Below are 25609 nucleotides of genomic sequence, written 5' to 3' on the forward strand. Positions count from 1 at the left end.
GGCTGGCTGGCCTGCGGCTCCTAAGCCGTCACTTTCTGTGTCCATTTGCTCTGGTCCCTTTCTTTTAACTTTTTTTTTTTTTGAGATTTATTTTAGAGAAAGAGGGCGCACAGTGGGGGGGGGGGGTGTGGCGTAGAGGGAGAGCATCTTAAGCAGGCTCCACGCCCAGCAGGGCTCAATCTCATGTCATGATCTGAGCCAAAATCACGAGTCAGGCGCTGAACCGGCTGAGCCACAGGTGCCTCTGCTCTTGCCCTGTTCAATGCAGGAGCTGGCAGGGTACCCCACAGAGCTGGACAAGCTGCAGAATCTCGTGGACGACTACTGATCAGAACTGTCAGACATGACAGTCATGTCCCAAGATTCCATGATGATCACAGATGAGGTCAAGGTGAGCTGGAGCCATAAGGCCTGGGGTCCTGCAGGGCTCCCTCACACACCCATCTGGCCCAGGGTTTGTAGGAACACCCCCAAACCCATTCTGTCTGCAATTACTAGCCGCCCCCCCCCACACACACACACGATGGCCATGGTTGGAGAGGGTCCCACCAGGCAAGGGAGCCTTGAGGTAGACACAAGAGGGAATTCACCCGGCCCTTCACCCGGTCTGTGCCAAGGCCTACTCAAAGCCCCTGCATCATCCTCACGAGGAGGGCAGGGTAAGAAGCCATCCAGTAGTCTGTGAGGAGACATCATACAGCCCTGGGCCAGTGCTGCAGAGGGAGGAGTGGGTGATGTGGGGCCACCCTGGGGCACTCACCTGCTCAGAGAGACGATGCTTGAGTGGACCTCTGGAGGTCAGGGGCATCCGAATCCTGGAAGATGAAGGAAAACAAAGGTCCCGGGGCATCATCAGGCCAAAGGAGACACAAGGGGCCAGAGCAGAGAAGATGCAGAAGAATGGAGCCTGTGAGCCAGTGAGGCTGCAGGGTGGCTCCCCACCCATCCTGAAACTCTGGGACCAGATACAGGGCAATGGGATCAGATCTGTGTTTCAAAAACAGGCTGCAGAGACCCAGGTTCAGATGCTAGTCCAGATGCTAGTCACCTGGGACAGACCAGTGGTAAAGCTGGGTGCCTGAGTGCCAGGGGGCCCAGAGGTCTCTAATGGTCACCCCCTGAGGCCTGGCGCCCAGTCAGATGCGGATGGGGCGGGGGAGAGCAGTATCCAGGACACTTAGGCAGGTGCAGATAGATGATGGCTTCAGCCACCACAGCAGGACACAGGGGAAGACACGGGGTTGGGGAAGATGCCGAGTTCCCTTTAGACACGTGCAAACACTCCCCGTGTGAGAGAGTTCTTGGTGGAACTGGCCGAGGAAGCAGGGAGCCTGGGCTGCAGGGAGAATTGGTCATCCCCAAGCTGTGACTGGAGGGGCGTCAGGTGAAGGTTCCTCAGAGGTGGGGGAGGAGGGAGGAATTTGAGAGGACGGTGGAGGGCACCCAGTGTTTAGGGGAGGAGGGCACAGCCAAGAGCCTCCGATGTTCCTCCCACATCTAGAAGATGGGGTCTGAATCTGAATACAGGATTCCATGGGGCCTTGGTGAGACATGACCCTGCCCCACCTCCCGGGTCCCCAGATGAACATGAGGCAAGGGGAGGCGACTTTCATCAAGGAACGCAGGGCACAGGAGAACCGGCTGAATCAGCAGAAGCAGCTGACAGACAAGATCCATATGAAGGAGACCAATGAGAAGTACCGCTGCGGGGTAGGTCCCTGCAGGGTCCCCTCTGAAGTGCAAGGACAGCTGGGCGGGCCCCTCCCCAGCAGAGGGGGACTGCTCACCTCACATCCCCCTTCCCTCCAGGGCTGGTGGGACTTGGACTTCCCCTCCAATCTGATGGGTACAGAAACTATGAAAGGTGAGCGCTCAGCCCTCTGCCACCCCCAGCCAGGGTCCCAAGAGGCCAGCACCGGCTCAGGCCATCCTGTCAGGTCTCTGTGAGGCCAGGGCAACCCTGCCTCCCTGCAGTGCTAGCTGCAGAGTGCCAGCAGCCCCAGCCCACACTGCCCTGCACTGCTCCCAGCCTTGGGCTCACTGCCAGGAGCGGCTGGGTCCCCAGCTTTTCAGCTATCCCCTGGAACCCCAGGGCTCAATCACCCAGTGATTCCTCAAAAGAGATAAATCCAGCCCTTTTGGCCCCTGTGCTGCCTCAGAGAAGTACCACAAAGTACCCACATGGACCAGGATGCTTCTAGACAGAAGGGCCAGTGGAGGGGGGAGCAGGTGAAGGATAGGCAGCTTGCTGGCGGCCTCCCCTGATGCCTGGGCATGTACAGAAGTGACTGATGGGGTAGCCCCAGTGGCGCAGCGGTTTGGCGCTGCCTGAAGCCCAGGGTGTGATCCTGGAGGTCCCGGATCGAGTCCCACGTCAGGCTTCCTGCATGGAGCCTGCTTCTCCCTCTGCCTGTCTCTCTGCCTCTCTCTCGCTCTCTCTGAATAAATAAATCTTTTAAAGAAAAAAAAACAAGAAGTGACTGACGGCCCAGAGCAGAGCTCCCAAGCCACTTCTGCATGCCAGCCTCTCTTCCTTTCCCTTCTGCTCTGCCCAGTGAGAAGAGAGATCTCCAAGGCTGACATCGAATACCAGACAGAAGTCACAGCTTTGGTGGAGAAAGTGAAGTCTGCTGTGCGGTGCTCTCATTTCTGGGTACTGCCCTCAGGCTCTCCTGGGGTGTGGGTGAAAGGCAGGGAGCCCCTGCCACACCCCAAGACCCAGCTGAGCCCGTTGAACGAGGGGACACGGAGGTGTGGCCCCTGTGGCAGGGAGCAGAGGACACTCTGGCCTGAGTCGCATTCCAGGGGGCATGCGGAGCCTGCTGGGATCCAGGATCCAAGAGCTGCCTCCTCTGCCGACAACAACATCCCTTCCCAAAGGGCTAGGACCGTAGTGAGAAGCCACTTCTGCCTGGTCCTCAGTTTAATCCGATCTGGGCTTATTATTAGTTAAGCCTTAGTGGCCCTGATATAAGCCTTAGTGGCCCTGATATAAGCTGAGACAAGTGGCTCCAAGCCAGGCAGTCTTCCAGGGGTGGTCTCCTGGTCTCTGCCTTGGGGCATCTGTCCTCTTTGCCTGAAGCATGGGTCACATGTGGTGACTCGCATCAAGTGCTGCACCTGGTGCCTGGCCACGGTCAGCATCATCCCTGACTCAGAAGAGACCAATACTGTGGGGCTTGTGCCCACCTGGCCCACAACTGCTCCTCCCCACACAGGCCCCACCAGGACATCGCTGGCCGGTCCCTGGCTCAGAGGAACACAGAGGACAACCTGGAGCTGCAGATGGAGGACTGTGAGGAGCGGCGGGCACAGCTGGAGGCGCTGATGAAGAAGCTGGAAGTAGAGGAGGTGATGCTCAAGTTCCGCCAGATGCCCAGCTCCATCAGGTACCCCGAAATGCCTCTGCATTGTGCCAGGGCCACCCAGCTGGGTCCACAGGTCTATGGACTATGGAGGCCCCGGCAGGGGCTGCCACATGCCCACGTCAGAGCTCTGGAGCCCCTGAATTTAGCGCCCAACTCTGGGTTGAGGCCACCTGGCCATGAGTCTGAGTCACCCCGCTCCCCCTCGCTTCCACAGCTTTAAGTCTATGGAGAAGAGAATGAAGGACATGCTGAAGGAGGAGGAAGAGCGGCTCCAGGTGGCCTACTCCAGCATGACCAAGAGCCAGAAGCTGCTGTTGACCATCCAGACAGGCATTGACAACCTCTCCATCCGGCTGATTGGCATCCCTCTGCCCACAGCCCAGGTACCGGCTGCAGTGGAATGGCTCTGCCGGCACGAGTCCCTGGGAGGACCCAGAGGAGAGACAGGATCCTTTTCCTGGCCTACAGAAAGAAGCGGCGCTCTCTGACAGCCTGAATGTGTTCAGCAAGCTGGCGTACTGCGAAGTGAAGCTCCTGTACCTGGCTGACCAAGTGCAGAATCTGTCCAGCAACGAGGACGTAGTTCTAGGCTGGATGGGCCTACTCGTCCCACCTACCCTCAGAGCTGACAGCCCCTTGTGCCCCACAGGTCAACACAAAGGTGAAGGATACCCTGGAGTCCTCCACTCTGAAGGAGAAGCAGAACACCAGGATCAGCTTTGAGGACCTGGAAGAGGATATGATAGGTACAGGTTCATGGTTGGAGGGCCAGGCCACCCCCCGGGGTGGGGGCAGATGGCTATCTGGCCAGACAGCCTGGAGACACAGTGGGAGCCACAGGGATGGAAAAGGGTTATCCCCAGGACCCACGGGATTTTCTTTCTTTTTTTTAATTATGATAGTCACAGAGAGAGAGAGAGAGAGAGGCAGAGACATAGGCAGAGGGAGAAGCAGGCTCCATGCACCAGGAGCCTGATGTGGGATTCGATCCTGGGTCTCCAGGATCGCGCCCTGGGCCAAAGGCAGGCGCCAAACCGCTGGGCCACCCAGGGATCCCAACCCACGGGATTTTGATTGAGGGAAGTGACTTAGTGAGGACATGGAGGACGGGGGTCGTATTCCGCTTCCTGACAGGTGGGAGCGGACGTCCTAGGCCAGAGCCCTTATTGGGGTTTCTGTAGGAAGGGAGGAGGGCAGGGTGAGCAGCTTCCCATGGGTTGGGGTGTAGGGCTGTTCCCAGCTGACCTGGCCTTGGCTGATTGCGGCGAGGGGTGTCGGTGGCGGTGAGAGTTTGATAAAGCAAGTCCAGGTGCTGAGAACCCCCAGCGGCGAGCTCCTGCCTTTGCTAAGCACCGGCCAGCCCTGCAGCAGCGGTGGCCTCTCCCGGGGTGGGAAGACCCCCCATGCAAGGGCCCCGGGGACAGAGAAGGTGGGGGGCAGCGAGGACGGCCGGAGCCGCGGCTGCAGGGCCCCTTTCCTTCCCTGACCCCCCCTCCCCCGAAACCTTCCTGTTCGCAGACGTGGACCACAGCTACGTCCCCTCGCGGGCCGAGATCAAGCGGCAGGCCCAGCGGCTGATCGATGGCCGGCTCAAGGTGGCCAAGAAGTAACCCAGGAGGGCGAGCCCCGCCTGCCCCCAGGCCGGCGCTTTGTGACACGAATAAACATTTTTCCAGGACTGCTGGGGGCACCGCGGGCAGGAGGCTCCGACACGGAGGGGGGCCGCGGAGTGGGGGGTCCCGGATGGGGGGACCGGGAGCGCGGCGAGGAACGCGACGGTTGTCCCGCCCGCTCCGGAAGCCGGACGTGGCTCCACGCCCACCTCCGCCCGTGCTGCCCCGCGCATGCGCACGCCCCCGCGCCGCCGCCCGAGCGGGGCCCTCACGGCGCCCCTTAGCGGCGCGCCACGCCGAGTCCGCTTCTGCGCGCGTCCCGTCGCGCATGCGCGCATCGTCTTGGCCCTCGCGGCACCCCGTAGCCGCGCGCCTCGTCCAGCCAGCGCCAAGATGGCGGTTCTGACAGACGGAGGGCGATCGCGCCGGGGGTCGCGGGGGCCGGAGCGGAACCGCCGCGGCTGAGCCCGCGAGCCACCCTCAAAGCAGGCGCCCGGCCGCCGGGACTCAGGACATGGTGCGATCCGCGCCGAGCCGCCGCCGCCGCCGCCGCCGCTGAGCTCGCGGGCCGCGCCGGGCTCGAACGTGGGAGCGGGAAGATGTTTTCCGCGCTCAAGAAGCTGGTGGGGTCGGAGCAGGCTCCGGGCCGCGACAAGAATATCCCCGCCGGGCTGCAGTCCATGAACCAGGCCCTGCAGAGGCGCTTCGCCAAGGGGGTGCAGTACAACAGTGAGTGCGGGCTGGGCCGCAGGGCTCCTGCCGGGGGAATGTGGACAGCGGGGTCCGAGGGCGCGGGCTGAGGAGGGCGCTGCCCCACGGAGTCCGCAGGTCCGGCCGCGGGGACTGGGACGTGGCGGAGACCGGGGCGCGGCCGGTGGGTGGATGTGGCAGGTCGTGTTGGTCTCTGTTGAAGATGTGCTGAGCCCTTACCTGTGGCAGGTACCCTAGGGGCGTTCACTGGGATCGGGACTTGTTGCCCTCGGCCCGTGGCGTTTCCCTCTGACCCGTGGGTCTTTCCCGAGGAATACTGGCACGCTAAGAACTCTGTGCGTTTAGCTTGTACGGTAAAATTAGCGCAGGCGGTTCCTGGTGCGTTCTGCGGTGCCCGGATTGGCCCGGATAACCTCGTCTAAGAGTGATTCTTACATAACGTGGGGAGAGCTCTGTGGTCTGTGACGCCTGAGGGGTGGGGGGGCTCCCCGTCCGTGAGCCACGTGACAGCCTGCCCCGGAGCCGAGATCCAGCTAGTCCTGGTGCTTTGAGCATTGGGATTTTTCTTTGTAGACTTCTATGCAGTTTGAAGGGAATATCATCTACGCCACATATTCCTGCCCTACCCCCTCCTTCTTTAAAGAAGCATTTGTAAAGGATATATTTGGAAAAAGCTCACAGAAGGCGCAAAGACTCTTACTTCTTGTAGGAGACTTCTCTTCCCCCCTGAGGGAAGGAGGAGTTATTTTCAGATGCCCCAAGAGCCCAGAACGTTTCCAGTCCTGCTATAAATTATGTAAATTGCATAGCTCCTGGACGCCAACCGTTCTCTTGACCTCTTTTAAGATTTTCCATCTCGCTGTCCCTTTCCTAGAATTATTTAAAGGCTTTTTATGTTGTTTTCTGCTTTTAATATGTTCCCTTTCAAGTTTTTTCATATATTTCTACAAGATTTTTGGACCCCTCCCATCCGACCCCCTTTGCTACTTTAATGGGAGCCCTCTGGTCTCTATGGTGACCTATTGCAAGTAGTCATGCACAAGATGAAGAACGTAACTGGAAAGACCTCTGTGCAGGTTTTAAAAGAGAGGTTGTTTTAGTTGTAGTCAACTCACAATTATTGTACGTATTTCTCTCACATTCAAAGAAGAGAATGGTAAGTTGAAATACTTGTACACATCTACAAAGTCTACATTTAGATTCCCTTATTTACCTTTATTACTTACAGTATTGTTTTTTTTTTTTTTTTAAGATTTTATTTATTTATGAGAGACACAGAGGCAGACACGCAGGCAGAGGGAGAAGCAGGCTCCCTGCAGGGATCCCGACGCGGGACCGATCCCAGGTCTCCAGGAACGCGCCCTGGGCCAAAGACAGGCGCTAAACCGCTGCGCCACCCAGGGATCCCCTACAGTATTGTTTTAAATTTAATTCTAGTCCTGTGAAAATCAGAGCTGGAAACTGTAAACTTTTCACCTTCTGAAAAGCATTCCCTGAGGAGTGTACTCCCTGAGGGCCACATTCTCTAGCCTTGATTGGTTATAAAGAGGGTGGCGCAGTAGAGTTGTTCCAGAGTAGTAAACCCAGCCTCAGATAATTGGGGGACAGGTTATGATTCCCTAAAACTGCAAGAAAGGGGATGAGATTGAGAGAAATTGCATTTACAGGGAGGTCTCCCTGTAGTTAAACAGTATGCAACTTTGAAACTTTCTGATTTCCTTTATTTATTTTTCTAAAACATTCTACTTAGAAGAGACAAGCAAGCAATCTGATGATTATACATTCAGGATTTTTTTTTAAAGACTTTATTTATTTATTCTTGAGAGACACAGAGAGAGAGGCAGAGACACAGGCAGAGGGATAAGCAGGCTCCATGCAGAGAGCCCGATGTGGGACCTGACCCCAGGACCCCAGGATCACATCCTGAGCCAAAGGCAGGCACTAAACCGCTGAGCCACCCGGGGATCCCTAGATTCAGGATTTCTTTTCTTTTCTTTCCTTTTTTTTTAAGATTTTATTTATTTATTCATGAGAGACACAGAGAGAGGCAGAGACACAGGCAGAGGGAGAAGCAGGCTCCATGCAGGGAGCCCAACATGGGACTCAATCCTGGGTCTTTGGGATCATGCCCTGGACTGAAGGCAGCGCTAAACCACTGAACCACCCGGGCTGCCCTAGATTCAGGATTTCTATAGGCAAGAGCCGATGATGTCCAAGTGTAGATGTTGTCTCTTACAGAACCTAGTCCTAGGGCAGACAGGTCGTTTCCTATAAATTGCTCTGATAATGAGAAGTGGCATCTGATGAGAATACTTGGCCTTTTTAATTATTTTATTTTTAAGTAATTGCTACACCTAACATGAGGCTCAAACCCACAACCACGAGATTAAGAGTCACACACTCCACTGACAGAACCAGCCAGGCACCCAGAGAAAACCCACTTCTAAACAAAGCAGGAACAGAGGGAACTTCTTTTACTTGTTCAAAGGTGTCCATCAAAACCTGCATTTGCGGGATCCCTGGGTGGCGCAGCGGTTTAGCGCCTGCCTTTGGCCCAGGGCGCAATCCTGGAGACCCGGGATCGAGTCCCACGTCGGGCTCCCGGTGCATGGAGCCTGCTTCTCCCTCTGCCTGTGTCTCTGACTCTGTCTCTCTCACTGTGTGCCTATCATAAATAAATAAAAATTTTTTAAAAAAACCCTGCATTTGCATGTACTAATAAGACAGGAAGCGTTTCTTTTAAAATCCAGACCAAGGCAAAGACTCCCCACTTCCATTGAGCTTTTCCATTGGTAAATGGAATTTATCCCAGCACAAGGAAAAATAAAAGTGGGGAGGGGCAGATATATGCCCTTCCTCAGGGAAAAAAAAATTAACATAAAATCAAATTTACTAAATTTTCCCTTTGTTGGGACACTTTTAGGTGTAGGAAGCTGACCACTCATGGCTCCTTTACCACCGTCCCCAACCTCCATTTCTAGCCATGTGTAAAGTTGATAACCTGAACAGCCCTTCCCCTAAAACCATTTTAAATGTTTGAATAAAGCATTTAGAAAAACAGTGTATCACACAGTTCTTGAACTTGAATAAAGTTTGTACAGGTGTTCATTGCTCTTTTCTCAAAAGCAAAAGGGAGTAAATACTGGGAGGGAAGCCAGCTGTGAAGCTAACTTCACCCTGAGGGCATCGGCCTGACCCTGGCAGGTGGTATCTGGTTGGGGCAGGAAGAAAAACAGCTGAACCTATTCCAGAAGGGCGTCTCCCAGGGGTTCCTGCATAAAGCCAGGTCTCTGGTAAGCCCATGGATGACTGCCCCATGGGTTTTCCTTAAAATCATCAATGTGGTCTTAAAAACCGCAGGTGGAAAATTTACTTAAGGTCTCCCTAGGTGGTTAGTGTTCTAGACAGCAGGCAGAAGTGTTATAGGTGCCTTCTGATGAATGCAGCTTCAACCGCGACCTTAGCGGGACCCTGTAGGTAAAGTTCCAAGAAATGATGAGCTACCAGTAGAAGATCAGGAAACCCAGGAAATGAAGCACCCAGAGCAGGATCCAGCAGACACAGCAAACATCAGACCCTGGCCTCTGGAGATGTCAAGTTTCACAGAATGTCAAGTCATTATACAGTCACTAATGTAACAACTTTGGTGGCTGATGGTAGCTGCCCATAGGGTGGTGTCACACCAGTATAGTGTATGCCTGAAACTAACATGTTATACATCAACTATGCTTCAATGACAAATAAAGTAAGTATAATATGTTCGAAGGAATAAGAAAAGTTTGAAAATATAAGTAGGAATTTGAAGACTATACAAAAAGACCTAGTAGTTTGGAAAAGGAACTTGTCTGGGCAGCCCTGGTAGCCCAGCGGTTTAGTGCCGCCTTCAGCCTGGGGTATGATCCTGGAGACCCGGGATTGAGTCCCACGTCCAGCTCCCTGCATGGAGCCTGCTTCTCCCTCTGCCTGTGTCTCGGCCTCTCTCTCACTCTGTGTCTGTCATGAATAAATAAATAAAATCTTAAAAAAAAGAAAAAAAAGGAACTTGTCTCTGGAAAGCTAAGAGAAAGTAAGAAACTACAACCATAAAACAAGAACATGACTAGTGATATCCAGAGAATAAAAAGAGTGCAATCCTGGCCCGTGGTCAGGATGGTCTGGGGAATGGTGCTGTGGATTTGTCCTCCTGCCCTCAGCCTGGCCAGGGGTCTCCTGGGGCCAGGAGCCTGCTGCCTCCAGGGAGGTAAGCGGCACATGGCCTCTGCCTACCTCATCCTCACTGAACGAGGGAAAAGGACAGAGGCCCCTGTGTCTTCTCTGGGTCCCACCTGTTGGGAGACTGCCCTAAACTGGCACACTTCCTGTGGGGTGTTCAAGCTCATGATGGGGACTCAGGACATCCCCAGAGCTGCTTACAGCATAAGACCTGCCCTGACCTTTCTCCCAGGTTCTCCTGGGTGTTGGCTTCTGGCTGCAATCAAGTCTGGCTTGCCCAGGCCTTGAGGGCAGTGGCTTGTATCCAACCTGGTGAGATGGTAGAGCTGGTGGAAGAAGAGTGGCCCTGAGATCTGACCGAGGGGGTTCCAGTTAAGAACAACTAGCATGTCCAGAGACTACAGCTGGGACTCGGGGAGCATGAGATAGGAAGAGGTTGATGTGACCTAGTTTCACAGGAGGAGTAGTGAGTGTTTGAGAACATAAGGGCCTTGGGCGCAGGAGGGGGTGCCAGGAGGGGATGGCCAGGGGGGCCAGACCAGGCTCTAGGGCAGCTCCACACACACACCACTCCTTTGTGCACCTGCTGAGGGGCCAGGACCATTGCAGGCCCCCCCACAGGCTGCCCACCCCACACATCTTCTCAAGCCATAGCCGGCAGTGGTACAGTCCACTTTGCTCCCTTTCTTGCCCCTGCCTCCTGGCTCTACATAGCATTCCTGACTGTTCTTCATCTTTCTAGAACAAACCAGACCGTGGTAGTCTTAAACTGAACCCTGTGCCATCTCCCAGAGGCGGCTGGAAGTATATCCCGCTACACGGTGCTGTGGGATTTGGCCCTGGCCTGCCCAGAGTCCATGTACTCTGCTACCTGCAGGCTGGTTCACTGCCACATGTACACACTCAGCAAAAAGGGCACTATGTAAACTCATGTGCAGCAAGTAGAATACTGGCTTTGCTGTAACCCCACATGTGTGGCCTTGAAAATGGTGGTGCTCTGCAAAATTGTGTGCTAAAAATACCAGGGCTATGAAAAAGTAGGTTAGGAGCAAGCTATGGAAATCTAGGGAGCTGACTGAGAACACCAGCCTCCAACCTCTCCAGCGGCCTGACTCTGACTGTGTGAGTCAGGGGTTCCCAGGACATCCAGCTCTAGGGGAGGCTACTTTCTTGCAGGTGCAGAGTCTGAGCCGGGTTTGACTCCATCAGCCGGGGAGGAAATGCCTTCGGGGCCCTCTGGGGAACAGGGAGGGAGAGCAGGGGCCTTGGCCCCTCAGGGGTTTCCCAGCCAGCCCACGCCCAGCACTCGGCTCAGTCCCTGCTCACCAGCCATATAGGCCATGCTCTGTGTGAAGGAGAACCTGTGTGGCATATGGACTCCATTGGTGAAGTTACAGTTTGCCCCTGGTTTGATTTGCTTACCCAATCTATCCTTTTTCCTCACCAGTGAAGATAGTGATCCGAGGAGACAGGAACACGGGCAAGACGGCGCTATGGCACCGGCTGCAGGGCAAGAAGTTTGTGGAGGAGTACATCCCCACACAGGAGATCCAGGTCACCAGCATCCACTGGAATTACAAAAGTGAGGGCGGGGTGTGTGTGTGTTGGTGGGGGGACGGGGCAGGCAAGAGGCAGAGCTGGAGTGCAAGCCAGTGCCCCTTGTGCGGTGGGGGCTTTCATTGGTTCTCCCCAGGCCTGGCTCCTTAGAGACCCTTCCCCAGCTGTGGTGTCAGCGGGAGCCTCCTTGAACTCCAAGGTGCTGTCATGGGGGCGCCCATTAAATCTGCCCTTGAGTTGCCCCGGAACCCCTCTCCCACGGGACCCTGTCCAGAGAAACACCCCAGGTAGTGGCGGGGGCTCTACATAGGGAGCTGTGCCAAAGACTAGCTCAATTCCAGAGACCAGCAAAGGCAGAAAGTTCCAGGTTAAACACCTGAGAGCCTGGTAGGCTGGTACTTCCCTGCTACAACCTGCGCCAGGCCCACGTGCACTCCGCCAGCAGGAGGGACCCCTCAGTCCTTTTGAGCCTCTACACTTTACGTTTGCAAGACTGCTTCATGGATGGGATGCGCCTTGCAGTCCTCGGTTGCAGCTGGGAGCAGCAGGCCCTGTTGCTCTTCTGTCACTGTGGCAGCTCCATGAGCAGTGGATGTCATTTTCCATGTCCAGAATTCATGAAAGCAAAAGTCCTTTAAACTGTTTCAAACATTCCTTTTTACTGGGAAAAAAAAAATGGAATTGTCAACAGTAGGGCACATGAGGCCTGTAGAAGTTGTGATTCCCACTGAGTGATGGCCCAGCCACACCCTAGGACAGCTGCTTGGACCAGTGTTACCCCAGCTCACCAGCTGGAGCTGATGGAGCCTTAGGGCCACCTCCCATGACACCCCCTCCCGGTTGAGGTGAAGCTGGTAGTGCCAGTGTGCTCTTGTGCCCCTCAGCTTAGGGACAGGAGCATGGCAGTTCCCTACCTGTCCCTTCAGAATCCTGAGGATGGAAGGATGAGCCTAGCACTCAGACCCACTATGAGGAGACATAGCGCAGGCCCTGGGTCCTGATGTCCATCCCTGGTGAGAATCACTGAAGAAGGGCTAAGGGTCTCCTTTCTGTAAAGAAAAAGCGCAGAAAGACAAGCAGTTCTGAGATAGACTGGAACACAGTCGAGGCTGGTCACTGATGAGAGGCCAGAGTCTGCTCCCTGGGTGCACCTACACAGGGTACCCTGGCTGTGTAGACCCGGCCAGGGACCCGCCTGTCCCAAGGACACCTACAGGAAATGGAGGGTAGGTCAGCTGAGGGTGGGCCAGGGCCGTTCACTGCAGCCTGAGCATAAGCCTAAAACAGTGATGCACCTTGCTGTCCTCCGGGGGCGGGGAGAGGGAGAGGCTGCCATTTGTGTAGAGGCCGTGGGTGGGTGTAAGGCATCCTTGGAGACGTTGCTGGTGGGGAGCCCCACCCACCTGGGGAAGAGTGGAACGTAGCACCTCCTGGACAGCCCCTAAGAGCCTGAGTGTGACCAGAAGGTCAAAGGTGGTGGTGGACCCTAATCTTCATGTTTTCCCCCATTTTAGCCACTGATGACATCGTTAAGGTGGAAGTCTGGGATGTAGTTGACAAAGGTGAGTCGTATCTTTTTATCATGAATACTTTTTCCCGACACTTCCTTCCGTGTTGTGTCTCGGGTCTCTCGACAGAAGGGCCGCTCACAGAGGCTGTTAGAGGCCTGGGTCTGTGCTGTTCTTTTCAGTTTCTGGGTCTTAGATCAACTCCCTCCTGCATCTGGGGCAGAGGAGGCAGATGCACAGCAGTGACCAGTCAGGACCATGGCCTTTGCTGTTTAAATGCGTGTTTGACCCACTGAGACAGCGCCTGGCAGTGGGGGACTCACAGGGGCTGGCAGAGGAGGAGGGTTCCAAACCCAGGGGCCTGTGGGGCCTGTCCCAGGAGCCTTTCCTGCAGCACTGTCAGCGCAGTGTCCCCGGGCCCTGAGCCAAGAACCAACTTGCTGGCTTCCGAAGCCACCAGCCCTTGGGGGGACGGGGCCCCTTCCTGTGAGCGTGTTATGTTGTCACTGGTGGGAATGCCCTGTGGTGCAGCAGAGACACATTGCCACCCTGGGGATCATTGGCATGTCCTGCTTCTGCCTGTGGGAGGCACAAAGCCCACCCACCACACGCAAGGATGGCTACAGCAGGGATCCCATGGTGGTGCTGGAGGTACTGTCCTGTGGCCCCAGAGCAGCACCCGGGAGGGTGTGCATGGCCAGCCCCTGCTGACCCGGGATGCCCACTGTGCTCATAGGGCTCTGAAGGTGGCCAGGGGGTCAGAAAGAAGCTGTGGAGACCAGCAGTAGCAGGTTTTTAAATAAACAAACCCAGTGTGTGGGGAAGGAAGGGCTTTCTTAGTTTAGCCCAGGCTATTCCTAAGATGGAGGGACCTAGAATTCCCAGGGTGACACACAGCCCTTCCTTCTCCCTTAGAAGTATCTCAGAGATAGAGGGGAGGTGACAAGGATGGTCTGGAGCTTTTTACGGCTCAGGAGCCCCTAGAGCTGTGCCAGCTGCTGGTGTGCTCAGGGCCTGGGCCCAGCCTGGGAGGCCTGGGAGCATCCTTGGTCTCAAGGGCAGCACCTGAGAGGCTGGGCTGGGCGCTCCATCAGTCGGGGAAGGAAATGGGGACATTAGGGCCATCTTGCTGAGCAGCCCTGCTGTACCTGCCGGCGCCTTCCAGTTTAGGCCAAACTGTAGCAACCCATCAGGGTCTCTTTCCTGGCTAGGATAGAGCGGCTCCAGCTGTCAAGGAGGTCTCAGTGAGGTTGTGGTCGCTTCCTGCCACCAGTGGGGTTGCTTGAGTGCCAGCTGTGGGGGACGTGGCACCTACCAGAGGTGGGGGCTGGTGGGTAGGACGGGGGGAAGAAGTGTCCCCACCCCCGGGGCCATGATTCCCCCTGTAACCCTTGTCTGTCATCCTAACAAGGGAAGTGCAGACGACGAGGTGATGGCTTGAAGGTGGAGAATGATCCCCAGGAGGTGGGTAAGCTGCCCCCACCCCCCACCACCATGGGGCCCACCACTCCAGGTTGGGGGTTGGGACCCTCCCTGGTATTTCAGTGGTACCAGCCGGCCCCACTCCTCATGGGACCCTGTGTTGCCTACTGGTGTATTTTGGGATGGCTGGGCTTGCCTGAGCTGCTGGTGGTGACACCTGCCAGGCCCCTCCTACGTGGTCCAGGTCTGTCTGGCCCTCTCTGTGACCCTTTGCTACTGCCCCCAGCACTGCAGTCACCTGTCTCTGTGCTCTAGAAGGTTCTCTGCAAGTGCTTTCCTCAGGTCTGGAATGTACACTCTTGGCCCTCTGAGTGATGGGAAGTTTGTGAGGCTCACAAGTAGGATGTGGTTGGTGAGTGGAGAAGGCCCTAAATCAGGAGCAGAGTTGATGTGGTCCTGGAACCTGAATGGTTTACTGCTAGACCCTTTTAGGCAAAGTTTTCTGACCTGAGCTCTAGATCGTCTCATTCACGTGTTTTTTTCCAACATGAAAATGGCTGTTATCTTTCGGGTTGTGCAAGTCATTTTCAGCCTTCCCCAGGAGACAGGGCTCACAGCTGTGGGAGCCTGGCCAGAGCACTTTCTCATGCCAGTTGTGTCCTGTCCCCAGGTGGAGTCCGAGATGGCCCTGGACGCCGAGTTCCTGGATGTATACAAGAACTGTAATGGGGTGGTCATGATGTTCGACATCACCAAGCAGTGGTAAGGGGACGCTGGCTGGAAATGTCCATTGAGGCTCCTAGTACTCTGCCACTTGGACGGCCACCCCAGTGGTCGGCCAGGTTGTGGTGACGCCTGCTGGTCACTGCTGGTGCCACACAATTAGAGGCTGTTCTTGGGCATCGTGCACACCAGCAGTTCAGTCACATGGAGGCCAAGGCCCGGCCATCTCTGGGGAGGTCCATGAGCACAGACGGGGAACATGTGGAGGGCGGGCTGAGGTGGTACAGCACTGCAGCGGGGGGCACACCTTCCACAGCCCTGTGGCCCTTCCTGAAAGTACCATGCAGAACCAAGCGGCCACTTGTTTGGGGCTCCCCAAGACACTTCTGACGTTCTTTGACTAAGGGGACTCAGCTAAGATCCCAGGGAAAGACTACGTCAAGGCACAGGGTTGTGAATGTGGGAGTGGCCAGGTGCCAGCTCCCAAGGGGCCCCTCCTTGGAGTCACATGGGCAACATGACATGTGTCAAGTGGGGTCTGCCAGGGAAGATGGGACACACTTGATTCCCCAGGCCTGCCTGGCGCCAGTGTTGCCCCCCCGCCCCCCTCCCCCAAGCAGAAGCACAGTATGCAGGTGTAGGGGTGTTGCTCTGGCCAGGTCGCTGCTGGCTGAGACCACCAGGAGTGGAGGCCCTATACCAATGGGGACCACCCTCCCCCGCAGGCCTTTCCAGGAACCACGGCCTCAGGCCTGCTGCCAGAAATGAATGTCTTCAAAGATGCTGAAGGAGGAACTGACAGAAGCCTGATTTAGAAATGGCCTGTGGGCCTCTACTCCGTTTTCCCATATTCAGTCTGTTTTTAAAGGGTTTTTTTTATTATTGCATATGTAGTCCACATTCACCGTAGCAAAATTGATCCTGCCATCAAAAGCTGGCATGGGTGTCGTTTGGTGGGAGCCAGCCAGGTTTTCCTCCGGGTGTTCCACATACAGACTTCTGTTTTCAGAACACTGGGATCTTTTTACCTTATCTGTATAGACGCCACTTTTATCCAAGAATAGACTCATGCACAGTTGCGGGCGTCAGCCTTCCATGCGTTCACACGTTAACACTGAGAATGCCCACAGGGTTCAAGTCTGAGGGATCTGACGGGGTCTCCCACTGACCCACCTCGGGGGCAGGGACTGCCCATCAGCACAAGCAGGAGAGCCCCTTGGGTGGCAGCAGGCAGCATAGCCCTTGTGGCATGGTCATGCCTATACGAGAGGCAGCCACCCCACTCTCCTGGGGTCAACACCAGGGATGACCTGCACTTCGCCCATATGAGCTACAGTGGTCCCCTCAGCCAGGGAATTAGAAGTGGCTTTTCCTGCACAGAATCTGGTACAGGCGCTATTAGCAGCCGCTCAGCTTCAGGCAGGTTCTTGGCATCACTGAAGGCAGGAGGACTACAGGAGCAGGTGGGCTGCACAGAGCAACTCTGGCCTAGGGAAAGAAAGGTATATGTGGGTCAGCCTGCTGGTGCTCAGATGCTGGGCCATTTCTTGGCGGCCTGGGACCCGAGAACACTCCCTATAGGTGGTGCCAGTCTGTCTAGATCCTTGCTGTGGCGAACAAAAACCCCCTCGTGGGTCAGCCAGCATTTTTAGTGAACAGTACAGGCCAGAACAAGGCCCAAGGGCAGGAGGGCAGGCGCCGTTGGCCCTTGGTTAACATTTCTAGTGACTGTGAGTCAAAAATAAAGCCCAGTTTGTCGTGCGGATGTGCATGTCTGCAGTTCCCACTGGCTGTCTCTGGATCGGACACCCTTCACAATGCCCGTCAGTGACTCTCTGACGTGCCATCTGAGAGCAGCAGCTGTGGGTCCGGGGGGCTGGACGGCAAGCCCTGGGAAAAGCCCTGGGGGAGCCCCAGGGACTGCAGCCCCAGAGGGGGTGCGAAGACACCTCACCGGAGAGATCGCCAGGAAGGGAACTGGAGATAAAATGGCAAAAGCAAGGGCTGTCCTACAGGGTGTGGGCACTTGGCCCCCATGCTCTACGTGCTCTGGGTCCTGGGCCCAGGACACTCGACCTGGTGGCGTGGGGGTCTCGCAGTTGACACTAAGGACGTCTCTCTCCACCTGTGCCTCCTAAGGACCTTCAACTACATCCTCCGGGAGCTTCCCAAGGTGCCTACCCATGTGCCAGTGTGTGTGCTGGGGAATTACCGTGACATGGGCGAGCACCGGGTCATCCTGCCCGATGACGTGCGTGACTTTATCGACAACCTGGACAGGTGGGTGGGTGGCCCACTCCTGGGACAAAGCCCCGGCCAGGACCATGCTGTGGGCAGTGAGGGTCCTGCAAGAGGTCTTGGGATGAGGACAGCAGAACCAAGGGCTGGCAGCTGGCTTCCTGGCACCAAGCAGGCCTGTGGTGGTGGGGGAGCAGGGACCTTTGTCCCTCTCTGCAGTGGGGACGGGGGGGTTGGGGCAGATGGCAGCGAGGGCACTAGCTCTAGTCTGTCCCCTGGGGGCTGGGCCCTGGCACCAAGGGCAGCCGGCCCAGGTGTGGCCTTGGCCCAGAGGGGCTGCGCCTTGCTGTCCACTGCCAACCAGCAAGCCTCCAGACCCACTTGTTCTTTTTTGCAAACAGGCCTCCAGGCTCCTCCTACTTCCGCTATGCCGAGTCCTCCATGAAGAACAGCTTTGGCCTAAAGTACCTTCACAAATTCTTCAACATCCCATTCCTGCAGCTTCAGGTGAGCCCGCACCCCCCAACCCCCCATGGCGGGGGGAAGCGAGTGGCATTCGGTTTCCCAGGGCCGCCCTCCCGAGCCCTGAGCGAGCTGCTTGGCAGTTCACCTGGACTGTGGCCATGGTCAAGACTTCCTGTGCTGGTGTTGGTGGCCGCAGGGTGGCCCACTCCATCCCATCCCCTCTACTGGGCTAGCCTGAGACCCAAGTTCTAGAACTTTCGCCGACACAGCTGCAGAACAGAGGGATCCTTCAGATGCCGTTCTTGGGCCACTTCTGACTAACGGGGCAGGAACTGGAGGTGGACACCAGTGGGTGCCTGGGCCCTACTCCCTTCCAGCCCACACTGACCCCAGATGCCCTGAACATGCCACGCCCCCGCTCCTTGTGGCTGGCTGGCTCCCCGCCCTTAGGTGCACCAGGCCCCTCTGAGGTGTAGCTACAGGAAGAGCCCCACCAGGTCCCACCCCTGCTGTGCAAGCACAGAGCCTGGTTTACAGCCGTGGTAGCCCAAGTACTGGCCTGCTCCATCTTCTCTCTGAACATCTTACTTTGGAGTGATTTTAGGTTTACAGAGAAGGTACAGAGGGCTCCTGGGTCCCTTGCTCAGTTTCCCCTGGTGCCAGCCTCTCGGGTTTCCATGGTGCTTCTCTCCAAAGCCTTGGAAGCAGCGTTGTTGTACCAACTGATGCAGGGCTATTCCCCAGGTTTCCCTCCCAGGCCCAGCCCCAGCCTCCATATAGCCGTTCTGCTGAGCCTGCTCGGGCTGAGTATCTCAGGTATCACCATCCAAGGCCCGTCTGACATGGGCCAGATCTTCAGGAGGAAGACCACAGAGGCCCCTGCCTTTCTTGCCACATCATAGTGGGGCAGGCAACGTCTTGTCAGCAGGATGCTGGCCTGTAGCGCCTCTGCAGCCACAGTGGCTTCCATTCTTCCTCCAGTACAGGTACAGGCCTGCTCAGGGAGTGGTGGTCTTTCCTCGTGTCTTTTTCTCTGGAAGGAAACAAAGGCCCCACAGACCGAGTGGTTGGTGGCGAGTTCCATTAGAGGGAGGTTGGTACGGGCATACTTCTCAGCGGTGCCAGCTGCCCGTGCACCGTGCTTTCCCTCAGGGCCCCGGGTGTTGCGTGCATCCCTCTTAGACCTGTGTAGCTTTTTACCCAAGTACAACAAGCACACCAATCCCAAGGGGAACACCCCAGGTTTCCTGTACCTGGCAGTCCATACCGGCCATGCTGGAGGAAGCAGCAGAATGTTCTATGGGTCATGGCTGTGGCTGCTGCACCTATATGGGCCCAGTTCCTGCCCCAGAGGTGGTATATGCTCCCCTCAGCATGCTGAAGGATGCAGCAGGGAGCCTTGTGTTTAGTGTGTCAGAGCTGCCTCCCCTTCTGGGGGCACCACGTGTGGAGGGGCACAGTCGTTCTAGGTATTGCTCACGTCACCGACCATGCCCTTAGAGCCACACTGAGCTGCTTGGGTGGCACGCTAGCGCTCTGGCCAAGGCCAGGTGGCCTCCCTGTACCCTGATGCTCAGCTCCTGTGAACCCCTCAAGGGCTGGCCAAGTGAGGACACAGGGTTGAAGGGGTCTGTGCTTCCTCCTCTAGAGGGAGACGCTGCTCCGGCAGTTGGAGACGAACCAGCTGGACGTGGACGCCACACTGGAGGAGCTGTCAGTACAGCAGGAGACGGAGGACCAGAACTATGACATGTATGTCAGCCCAGGGGTGGCCCTTGGAGGTCAGCCCTACAGGCCACCTCTGTGGGAGGCGGCCTCACTCCAGAGGCCTCTGAGCTGGGGGCTCTGCCCAGCAGACAGCAATGAGGAGTGCCCCCACCTGGGCAGAGCGGACAGCTCACAGGGTGGGGGTGGTGTTAGTGTGCTGCTCCAAAACCCACAGCATTTCAGCGTAGATGCGGGCAGGGAGAACCCAGGCTGCTCCAGGCGGGGGGTGAAAGTGGCCCTCACTGTGAGGTCACCCTTGCGGCCTATTCTGTTCTCTGCACCAGAGTGCTTTACCCTCAACACTCAGGAAAGTAAGTGCTTGTCCAGAATAAGCAGCTTGAATTTTCAGTGGTGCCCATTTCACCTAGGGAAGCAGGCACTCCCTGCAGTTGGGCCTTCTTTAACTGGCCTGACAAGCACCCAGGGGGCCCCAGCCTGATGGGCACGACTGGGGCCCGGCTGACCCAGGCCAAGGGTCCACCTTGGGCCCTGCTGACACTGGCTCCCAGGCCTTTGCATTTGGGCTCCCAGCTTGCTGCCATTGTACAGTGGGTCTTCAGAGAGCTACTTAACCTTGGGAGAGTCTGCTAGACAGGCTAGGAATGGAGCCTTCCAGGTGGGTCGTGAGCAGCCCTTGGGTAGGCCTGGGCACTGCCTGCTCAGGGTCCCAGGGGCACCGAGAGTTGGGGGCCCTGTCCGCCCTCCACAGCTCCCGGGGAGGTACTCTCCCTTTCAGGAAGGTGGAGGCCAAACTACCCCTAAGGGCAAGTTCATCTTAGATTTTATTTGGTTCCCATAGAGAGCACCTAAATGTCAGAGATCTGGAGGCGGGGGGGTAGGCTGGGGTGGGGCTGCCAACCCCCACAGGTCTGTCCCCAGAGGGCCTTTGGGTCTCCTTGGAGCCAGGTTCATTTGTTGGTTCTGGAACTAGTAGATGGTTCTGGGGGAATGAGTTTTCCTGCATGTAGGCTGCTTGGCTGGTGAGCACCACCCTTGCTGTGGAACCCATTCTGGGAATGCCCAGCTTCTATAAGCTTGGGTACGTGGCACTGGCTGGCATGTTGCCCCCTAGGGAGATGGTCCCTGGAGCCTCCTCTCCATATGTGCCCCACGGCCAGCCCTGGGACCAGGCTGCGAGAGGAAGGCAGCACTGCTGGGCAGGGGGCTTGGGGCCCTCTCCACAGCAGGTCCCATGTGTGCTGATGGATGAGGAGCTGCCAAGCCTGCCCGTCAGCATTCACTAGCCCCTTCCTTCCGGGACACCCGGCTTGATGTGATGGAGCCCATTAGGTGTGAGGTTGAGGAGCTTGGGGACCAGGACACTGCTGTCACCCTGCTCTTAGAGAGGAGACCAAGGGGAAGGTGGCTGCTCACTGCCTGCTCTGTTTCCCCCAGCTTCCTTGAGATGATGGAGGCACGCAGCCGTGGCCACGCGTCCCCACTGGCAGCCAACGGGCAGAGCCCATCCTCAGGCTCCCAGTCTCCGGTAGTGCCTCCCAGCGCTGTGTCCACAGGGAGCTCCAGCCCCAGCACACCCCAGCCAGCCCCACAGATGCCCCTCCACACCCCCTCAGCCTGCCCCTGTCCCCTGCCCCCCATGGAGGCCCCACTGCCCCCTGCAGCCCCTGCCCCACGGCGCAGCATCATCTCCAGGCTGTTTGGGACCTCACCAGCTGCTGAGGCAGCCCCTTCAGCTCCAGGTGAGCCCTGGAGTGTGAGTGGCCCACGGCGGGAGCGCCCGGTCTCTCTGGCCCTGGGAGCTTGCAGACTGGGCTGGGATCCTCCTCCCTCCTGGCAGGCAACCCCACAGCCCAGTCACCTGGGTACAGCCTGTCTTGAGCCTGGCAGGAGTGGGCACTGGACACATGGGAAGTGGCTTCTGCTGTCCACAGAGCCAGCCTCAGTGCCAGAGGCCCCAATGAAAGTCCAGAACGTGGAGGATTTTGTTCCTGAAGAAGGCCTTGACCGCAGCTTCCTGGATGACAATGGCCCCCAGCAGAATGAGAAGAGAGTTGGAGCTAAGGTCCCACAGGACAGTGACAGGTAAGGTGGGCCATGGGTGGGCCATGGGTGAGCCAAGGGGACAGAGGGATGGACTCCCTGAAGGCCTGCACCCCAGGAAGAAGCCTGCTTGGACCAGGGGTTGGGCCAGGCAAGACACAGGGACCAGCATGCAGGCCTGGCCTCCCAACCCTGCTGCTCCCTCACCACCGGTTCCTGGGTGTCTGCAGTGCATACCCCCCTGCACTACACCCAGGGCACACCTGCTGGTCTCCAGCATCCCCATGTCCCTCCAGAAATGCAAAGTAGCAGAACAGGGCCAGCGCCAGGCTGCTCTCCCACCCCCAGACAGCTGAGCCCATCCCTGCCCTGCACCCCACCCGGGGGCACAAGGGCACCCACTTCACACACACTGCTGCGTGGCGGCATCTCCATCCATCTCCTTGGCCCCACCTCGCCCCCCACAGTCTGTGCCATGTCTGCCATACCAGCGGGTTCCCTTCGCAGAGAGCCCCCAAAACCTATACTGGTCCTGGACAGGTCCCCCTTGCTGTCTGTTCTCCCACACATGCTGAGTGCCAAGGATAGAGCAGGCCTGCGGCCAGTGCCCATGGGTGCCCCAGGTCTGGGGCTCAGGGTGGGGAGGGGGCTCTCTGCGCCCGCCCCCCTGTGACCTCTGACCCCCTGCCTCTCTTTTGCAGCGATGAGGAGGCCCCAGGCGGGAACCCACTGGTAGCAGGTTTCCAGGATGATGTGGACATTGAAGATAAGCCACCTAGCAGGCCCCTGCTGCCCGTGGGCCCCATCACCAAGGAAAACATCACTTCTTCCAGTGAGGAGGAAGCAGAGAAGGTGGCAGGGCACCCCAAGGCCACTGTCCCCATCCCCCAGAAGTGCTCTGAGCCAGAGACCAAACGGTATGTGTATGGGATCCACCCTGGGGGTGGTGGCAGCCAAGAGCACCCTGACTTCTCCCTTGTCCCAAAGGCCCTCCACAAAAGCTGCCAGGCTGCACAGGGGTATGGCTCCCAGGGCTGCAGAGTCCCGCCAGCCAAGCACCCACAAATCCCCCGCTGAAGGCCCCTCTGGAGGCCGTGAAGAAGGCAAGAAGGAGCAGGCAGTGTCATCAGAGAGTGACCCCGAGGGGCCCATTGCTGCCCAGATGCTGTCCTTTGTCATGGATGACCCTGACTTCGAGAGCGACTCAGACCCTCAGCGGAGAGCGGTGAGGAGGGTCTGGGGCCCACTCCAGTGACTGCACAGCACAGGGGCTGCCATGTTCTGGCTGCCACATCGGACCCTGCTGGCCACCCGGGCCCCAGGCTTGTCCCCTGCCCGAGAGATGCAGGAGCCGTCCTGCAGGGTCCCATGACAGGGCGCCAGCCACCCAACCTGCCCACTCTTCTGCAGGACGAGTTCCCGGTGCGAGAGGACCTCTCAGAGGAAACTGATGAGGATGCTGCTCCTGCCCAGCCCCCCCCACTCCCCAAGCCCCCCGTGGCCTCCTTCAGACTGAAGAATGACTCGGACCTCTTTGGGTTGGGACTGGCAGAAACTAGCCACAAGGATATCAGCGATGAAGGTACTTTGGGGGCCTGGGTGGGCTGGGGGCACCTGGCTGAGTGCATCAGGGCCATATGGGGGCTTGGCAGCGTGTACTTTGAGTCCAGCCACCCCGGGAAAAGTTGCATGGTCAATAGGCCTGTGGAACACTCATGGTGCCATGTGGCCCCGGGCAGCCACATGCTCCCTATCCCCTGAGCCTAGCTCGCCCCAACGAGCAGTGTCACCAGAGACATGTCCCAGAAGTTCCTTGTCACCAGAATGCAAAGAAAAGGACCCTCCCAGGCTCGTGCTGGGGCTGAAGGTCTGCCTGCAGGCCAGCATGTGCTCCCGGCCGAGCAGAGGCCGTGGTGTCACAGTCTCTCTTCTGGGTGGTGCCAGCAGCCAGGGGGACCCCTCCCCACACCTCCCCAGGAGCTGCAGGCACGTGCTGTCTTGTCTCCACAGATAAGGAGGGCAAGCCTCCCACGAAAGAGAAGAAGAAGAAGAAGAAAAGCAGAGAGGTAGGCACCCTGCCTCCTAGGTGCCCACTAGGCAGTGCAGGGTCCCAGGGCCCCCCCAACCTGAAGTGCCCCTTTCCTAGGAGGAAGAGAAGGCTGTGAAGAAGAAGGGCAAACATAAGAAGAGCCGGGACAGGGAGGAGGGCAGGCAGGAGCGGCGGCGGCGGCGGCCCCGGGGCACCGAGAGGACAGAGAAAACAGCAGGGGATGAGCTGGAGGCCTTCCTGGGGGGCGCAGCCCCTGGTGGCCACCTTCGCGGGGGCGGGGACTATGAGGAGCTGTAGGCCTCGCCTTGCTGACCGCCTGCACCGCTGACCACCTGTGCTGGATGGGCCACGGGCCCACTTGCCACTCACTGGGGCTGCTGGGCCTGCTCGCAGGAAGGGGGCCAGCGGGCAGTGGGCGGGGCTCTGCAGGCTGCAGGGCCCCCCAGCGCTTCTCAGGGATGGGACTGAGGCCCAGGAGGCCGCAAGGCTGTTTACAGGGCGGGGCACATCCTCGTCACTGGCCTGGCTCCTGCTTGCCCCCAGCCCGCTGCACTGGCTCTCCCAGGCCCCCTGCACGCCAGGTGGGCCCTGCTTCCTGCCCCTGCCGGCATGGGGGTCAGACGCCAGGCAGCACTGGCGCCTCTCCTGGGCGGGCTCTTCCTGGGCCTGGGGTCCAGCTTTGCACTGCGCAGGGCTTGCTGTTGACCCAGCCAGGAGGCCCTCACTGTTTGCTCTCGTTTTCCTTCAACACTCCACCCATAAAGCTCTCCTGTTTTACTGAGTGTCTGTGTGTACTTCTCCTTGTAAGGCTTGGGGGGGCGGGGGGGGGCTGGGCTGTCCTCACTTCCCTGCTCTTTCCCATGTGGTCCAGGGAGGGGGTCTGCAGAGGCCTTCCCAGGAGGCCCACTCCAGGTGACCTGTGTGTGCAGGCTGCCCAGCATCACCACTGCCCTGCACCCCTGTCCCAGCCCCCCTAGGGCAAGTGCAAGTCTGCTCTACTGGCCCCTGCTCTTCCATCTGGTCCTCAGTGCCTCCCCTCCCTGCCTCCACCCAGCATCTCCCTGCAGACCCTGCTCCCTCCAGCTGCCAGTAGGGCCCAGCCCCCACCCACAACCCACTGTTGCCATGAGAACCAGGCCCACGGAGGGAGGGTGGAGGTGGTAGTCAGGCCTCCCCTCAGGCCTGAAAGCTTCCCCTTACCCAATTCCTGTGCCTACACTACACAGTCTGCTCCCTAGAGGCTGCAGGGCAACTGTCACTGGGCTGGGGGCCAGGCACTAAACTGACACCCTAGGGACTTCCCTGAGCCCACAGCCTGCAAGATGGACTGCCCAAGTGGAGCCCACTAGAGGTGGGGACCAGGCTGACAAAATGAACTTGCTCAGGGTCCTAGATCTACTGGATTTACAACAGGGCGGGTCCTGCCCTTGGGAGCCAAGGGCATCTGTGAATCAATCCTCTGCCAAGTCAGACTGTGCCCAGGCTCAGCGTCTTGCTTGGGCGGGGCTAGAGGGCCAGAGGATGGAGGTTACCACGTGGTTGGCAAGTGGACCATATACAGACCAGCCCTCCACCCACCCAGACGCAGGTCCCAGGGGGCCGAGCAGCAGGCCCTCGCCCAGGACAAGCTGAGCATCCCAGGCCTCCATCAGCGGGTGCCCATCCGGCCTCAGGTGCCTACAGAGTTTGGCACCTGGAGCGCCGCGGAGCACAGTACAGGCCAGTGGCCCGGAGCGGCCCATCTGCTCCTGCGGGGGCTCAGCGGAGGCGTCAATTCCGGAGCTGTCAGGATTCCCAGAGCTTGGGGCTCCTCCAGGGTCCTGCCCCCAGGCCGTCGCCAAGCCACCGCTGCGTACGGCTGGACCCGGGGGCTACAGGACCGCAGGGTGCTCCCTGGGCGCGGGCACCCCGGCTGCGCCCTCGGCCTGCGCCCTGGACCGAGCGAGGGCTCCTCACTTGGCGCTGGGCGCCACC

General features: G+C 58.0%; 3 protein-coding genes across 4 annotated transcripts in view; 2 read left to right on the forward strand and 1 right to left on the reverse strand.

Moving 5' to 3' along the window:
- The window catches only part of CCDC183 (coiled-coil domain containing 183), an 8642-nt gene extending 3664 nt beyond the window's left edge, over window positions 1–4978 (forward strand). Inside the window, 9 exon segments of the mRNA XM_041724191.1 lie at window positions 269–391; window positions 1582–1725; window positions 1810–1864; window positions 2556–2653; window positions 3229–3389; window positions 3583–3751; window positions 3837–3947; window positions 4018–4112; window positions 4867–4978. Coding sequence (XP_041580125.1) covers window positions 269–391; window positions 1582–1725; window positions 1810–1864; window positions 2556–2653; window positions 3229–3389; window positions 3583–3751; window positions 3837–3947; window positions 4018–4112; window positions 4867–4978 — 1068 coding nt within the window.
- Window positions 1–7524, reverse strand: part of LCN15 (lipocalin 15) — a 25171-nt gene extending 17647 nt beyond the window's left edge. Inside the window, exons 1-2 of one of the 2 annotated variants that reach the window (XM_041724188.1) lie at window positions 5912–7524; window positions 761–815 (exon numbers count right to left, since the gene is read on the reverse strand). In XM_041724188.1, the coding sequence (XP_041580122.1) occupies window positions 761–808 (48 nt within the window). In that variant the 5' untranslated portion in view covers window positions 809–815; window positions 5912–7524. Of the gene's footprint in view, window positions 1–760; window positions 2706–5911 lie in introns of those variants that run through there. The other variant, XM_041724186.1, reaches the window with a different exon arrangement.
- RABL6 (RAB, member RAS oncogene family like 6) lies at window positions 5342–24417 on the forward strand. Its single transcript, XM_041724184.1, has 15 exons — window positions 5342–5710; window positions 11352–11486; window positions 12976–13023; window positions 14381–14433; window positions 15062–15153; window positions 17254–17394; window positions 17754–17859; window positions 19466–19569; window positions 20980–21284; window positions 21477–21627; window positions 22287–22502; window positions 22573–22810; window positions 22996–23167; window positions 23596–23651; window positions 23732–24417. Exons 1-15 carry the CDS (start codon window positions 5581–5583, stop codon window positions 23930–23932), a joined length of 2148 nt encoding a protein of 715 aa, XP_041580118.1. The 5' UTR covers window positions 5342–5580; the 3' UTR covers window positions 23933–24417.
- The last annotated feature ends 1192 nt before the right edge of the window (window positions 24418–25609 follow it).

Source organism: Vulpes lagopus, chromosome 12, assembly GCF_018345385.1.
Source record: "Vulpes lagopus strain Blue_001 chromosome 12, ASM1834538v1, whole genome shotgun sequence".
Classification (NCBI taxonomy): domain Eukaryota; kingdom Metazoa; phylum Chordata; class Mammalia; order Carnivora; family Canidae; genus Vulpes; species Vulpes lagopus.

Coding starts and splice junctions, on each gene's coding strand:
- RABL6 (XM_041724184.1), top strand. CDS start 5,581: ATGTTTTCCGCGCTCAAGAAGCTGGTGGGGTCGGAGCAGGCTCCGGGC. Junction 13,024..14,380: donor CTGGGATGTAGTTGACAAAG/GTGAGTCGTATC, acceptor CATCCTAACAAG/GGAAGTGCAGACGACGAGGT. Junction 19,570..20,979: donor GAGGACCAGAACTATGACAT/GTATGTCAGCCC, acceptor TGTTTCCCCCAG/CTTCCTTGAGATGATGGAGG.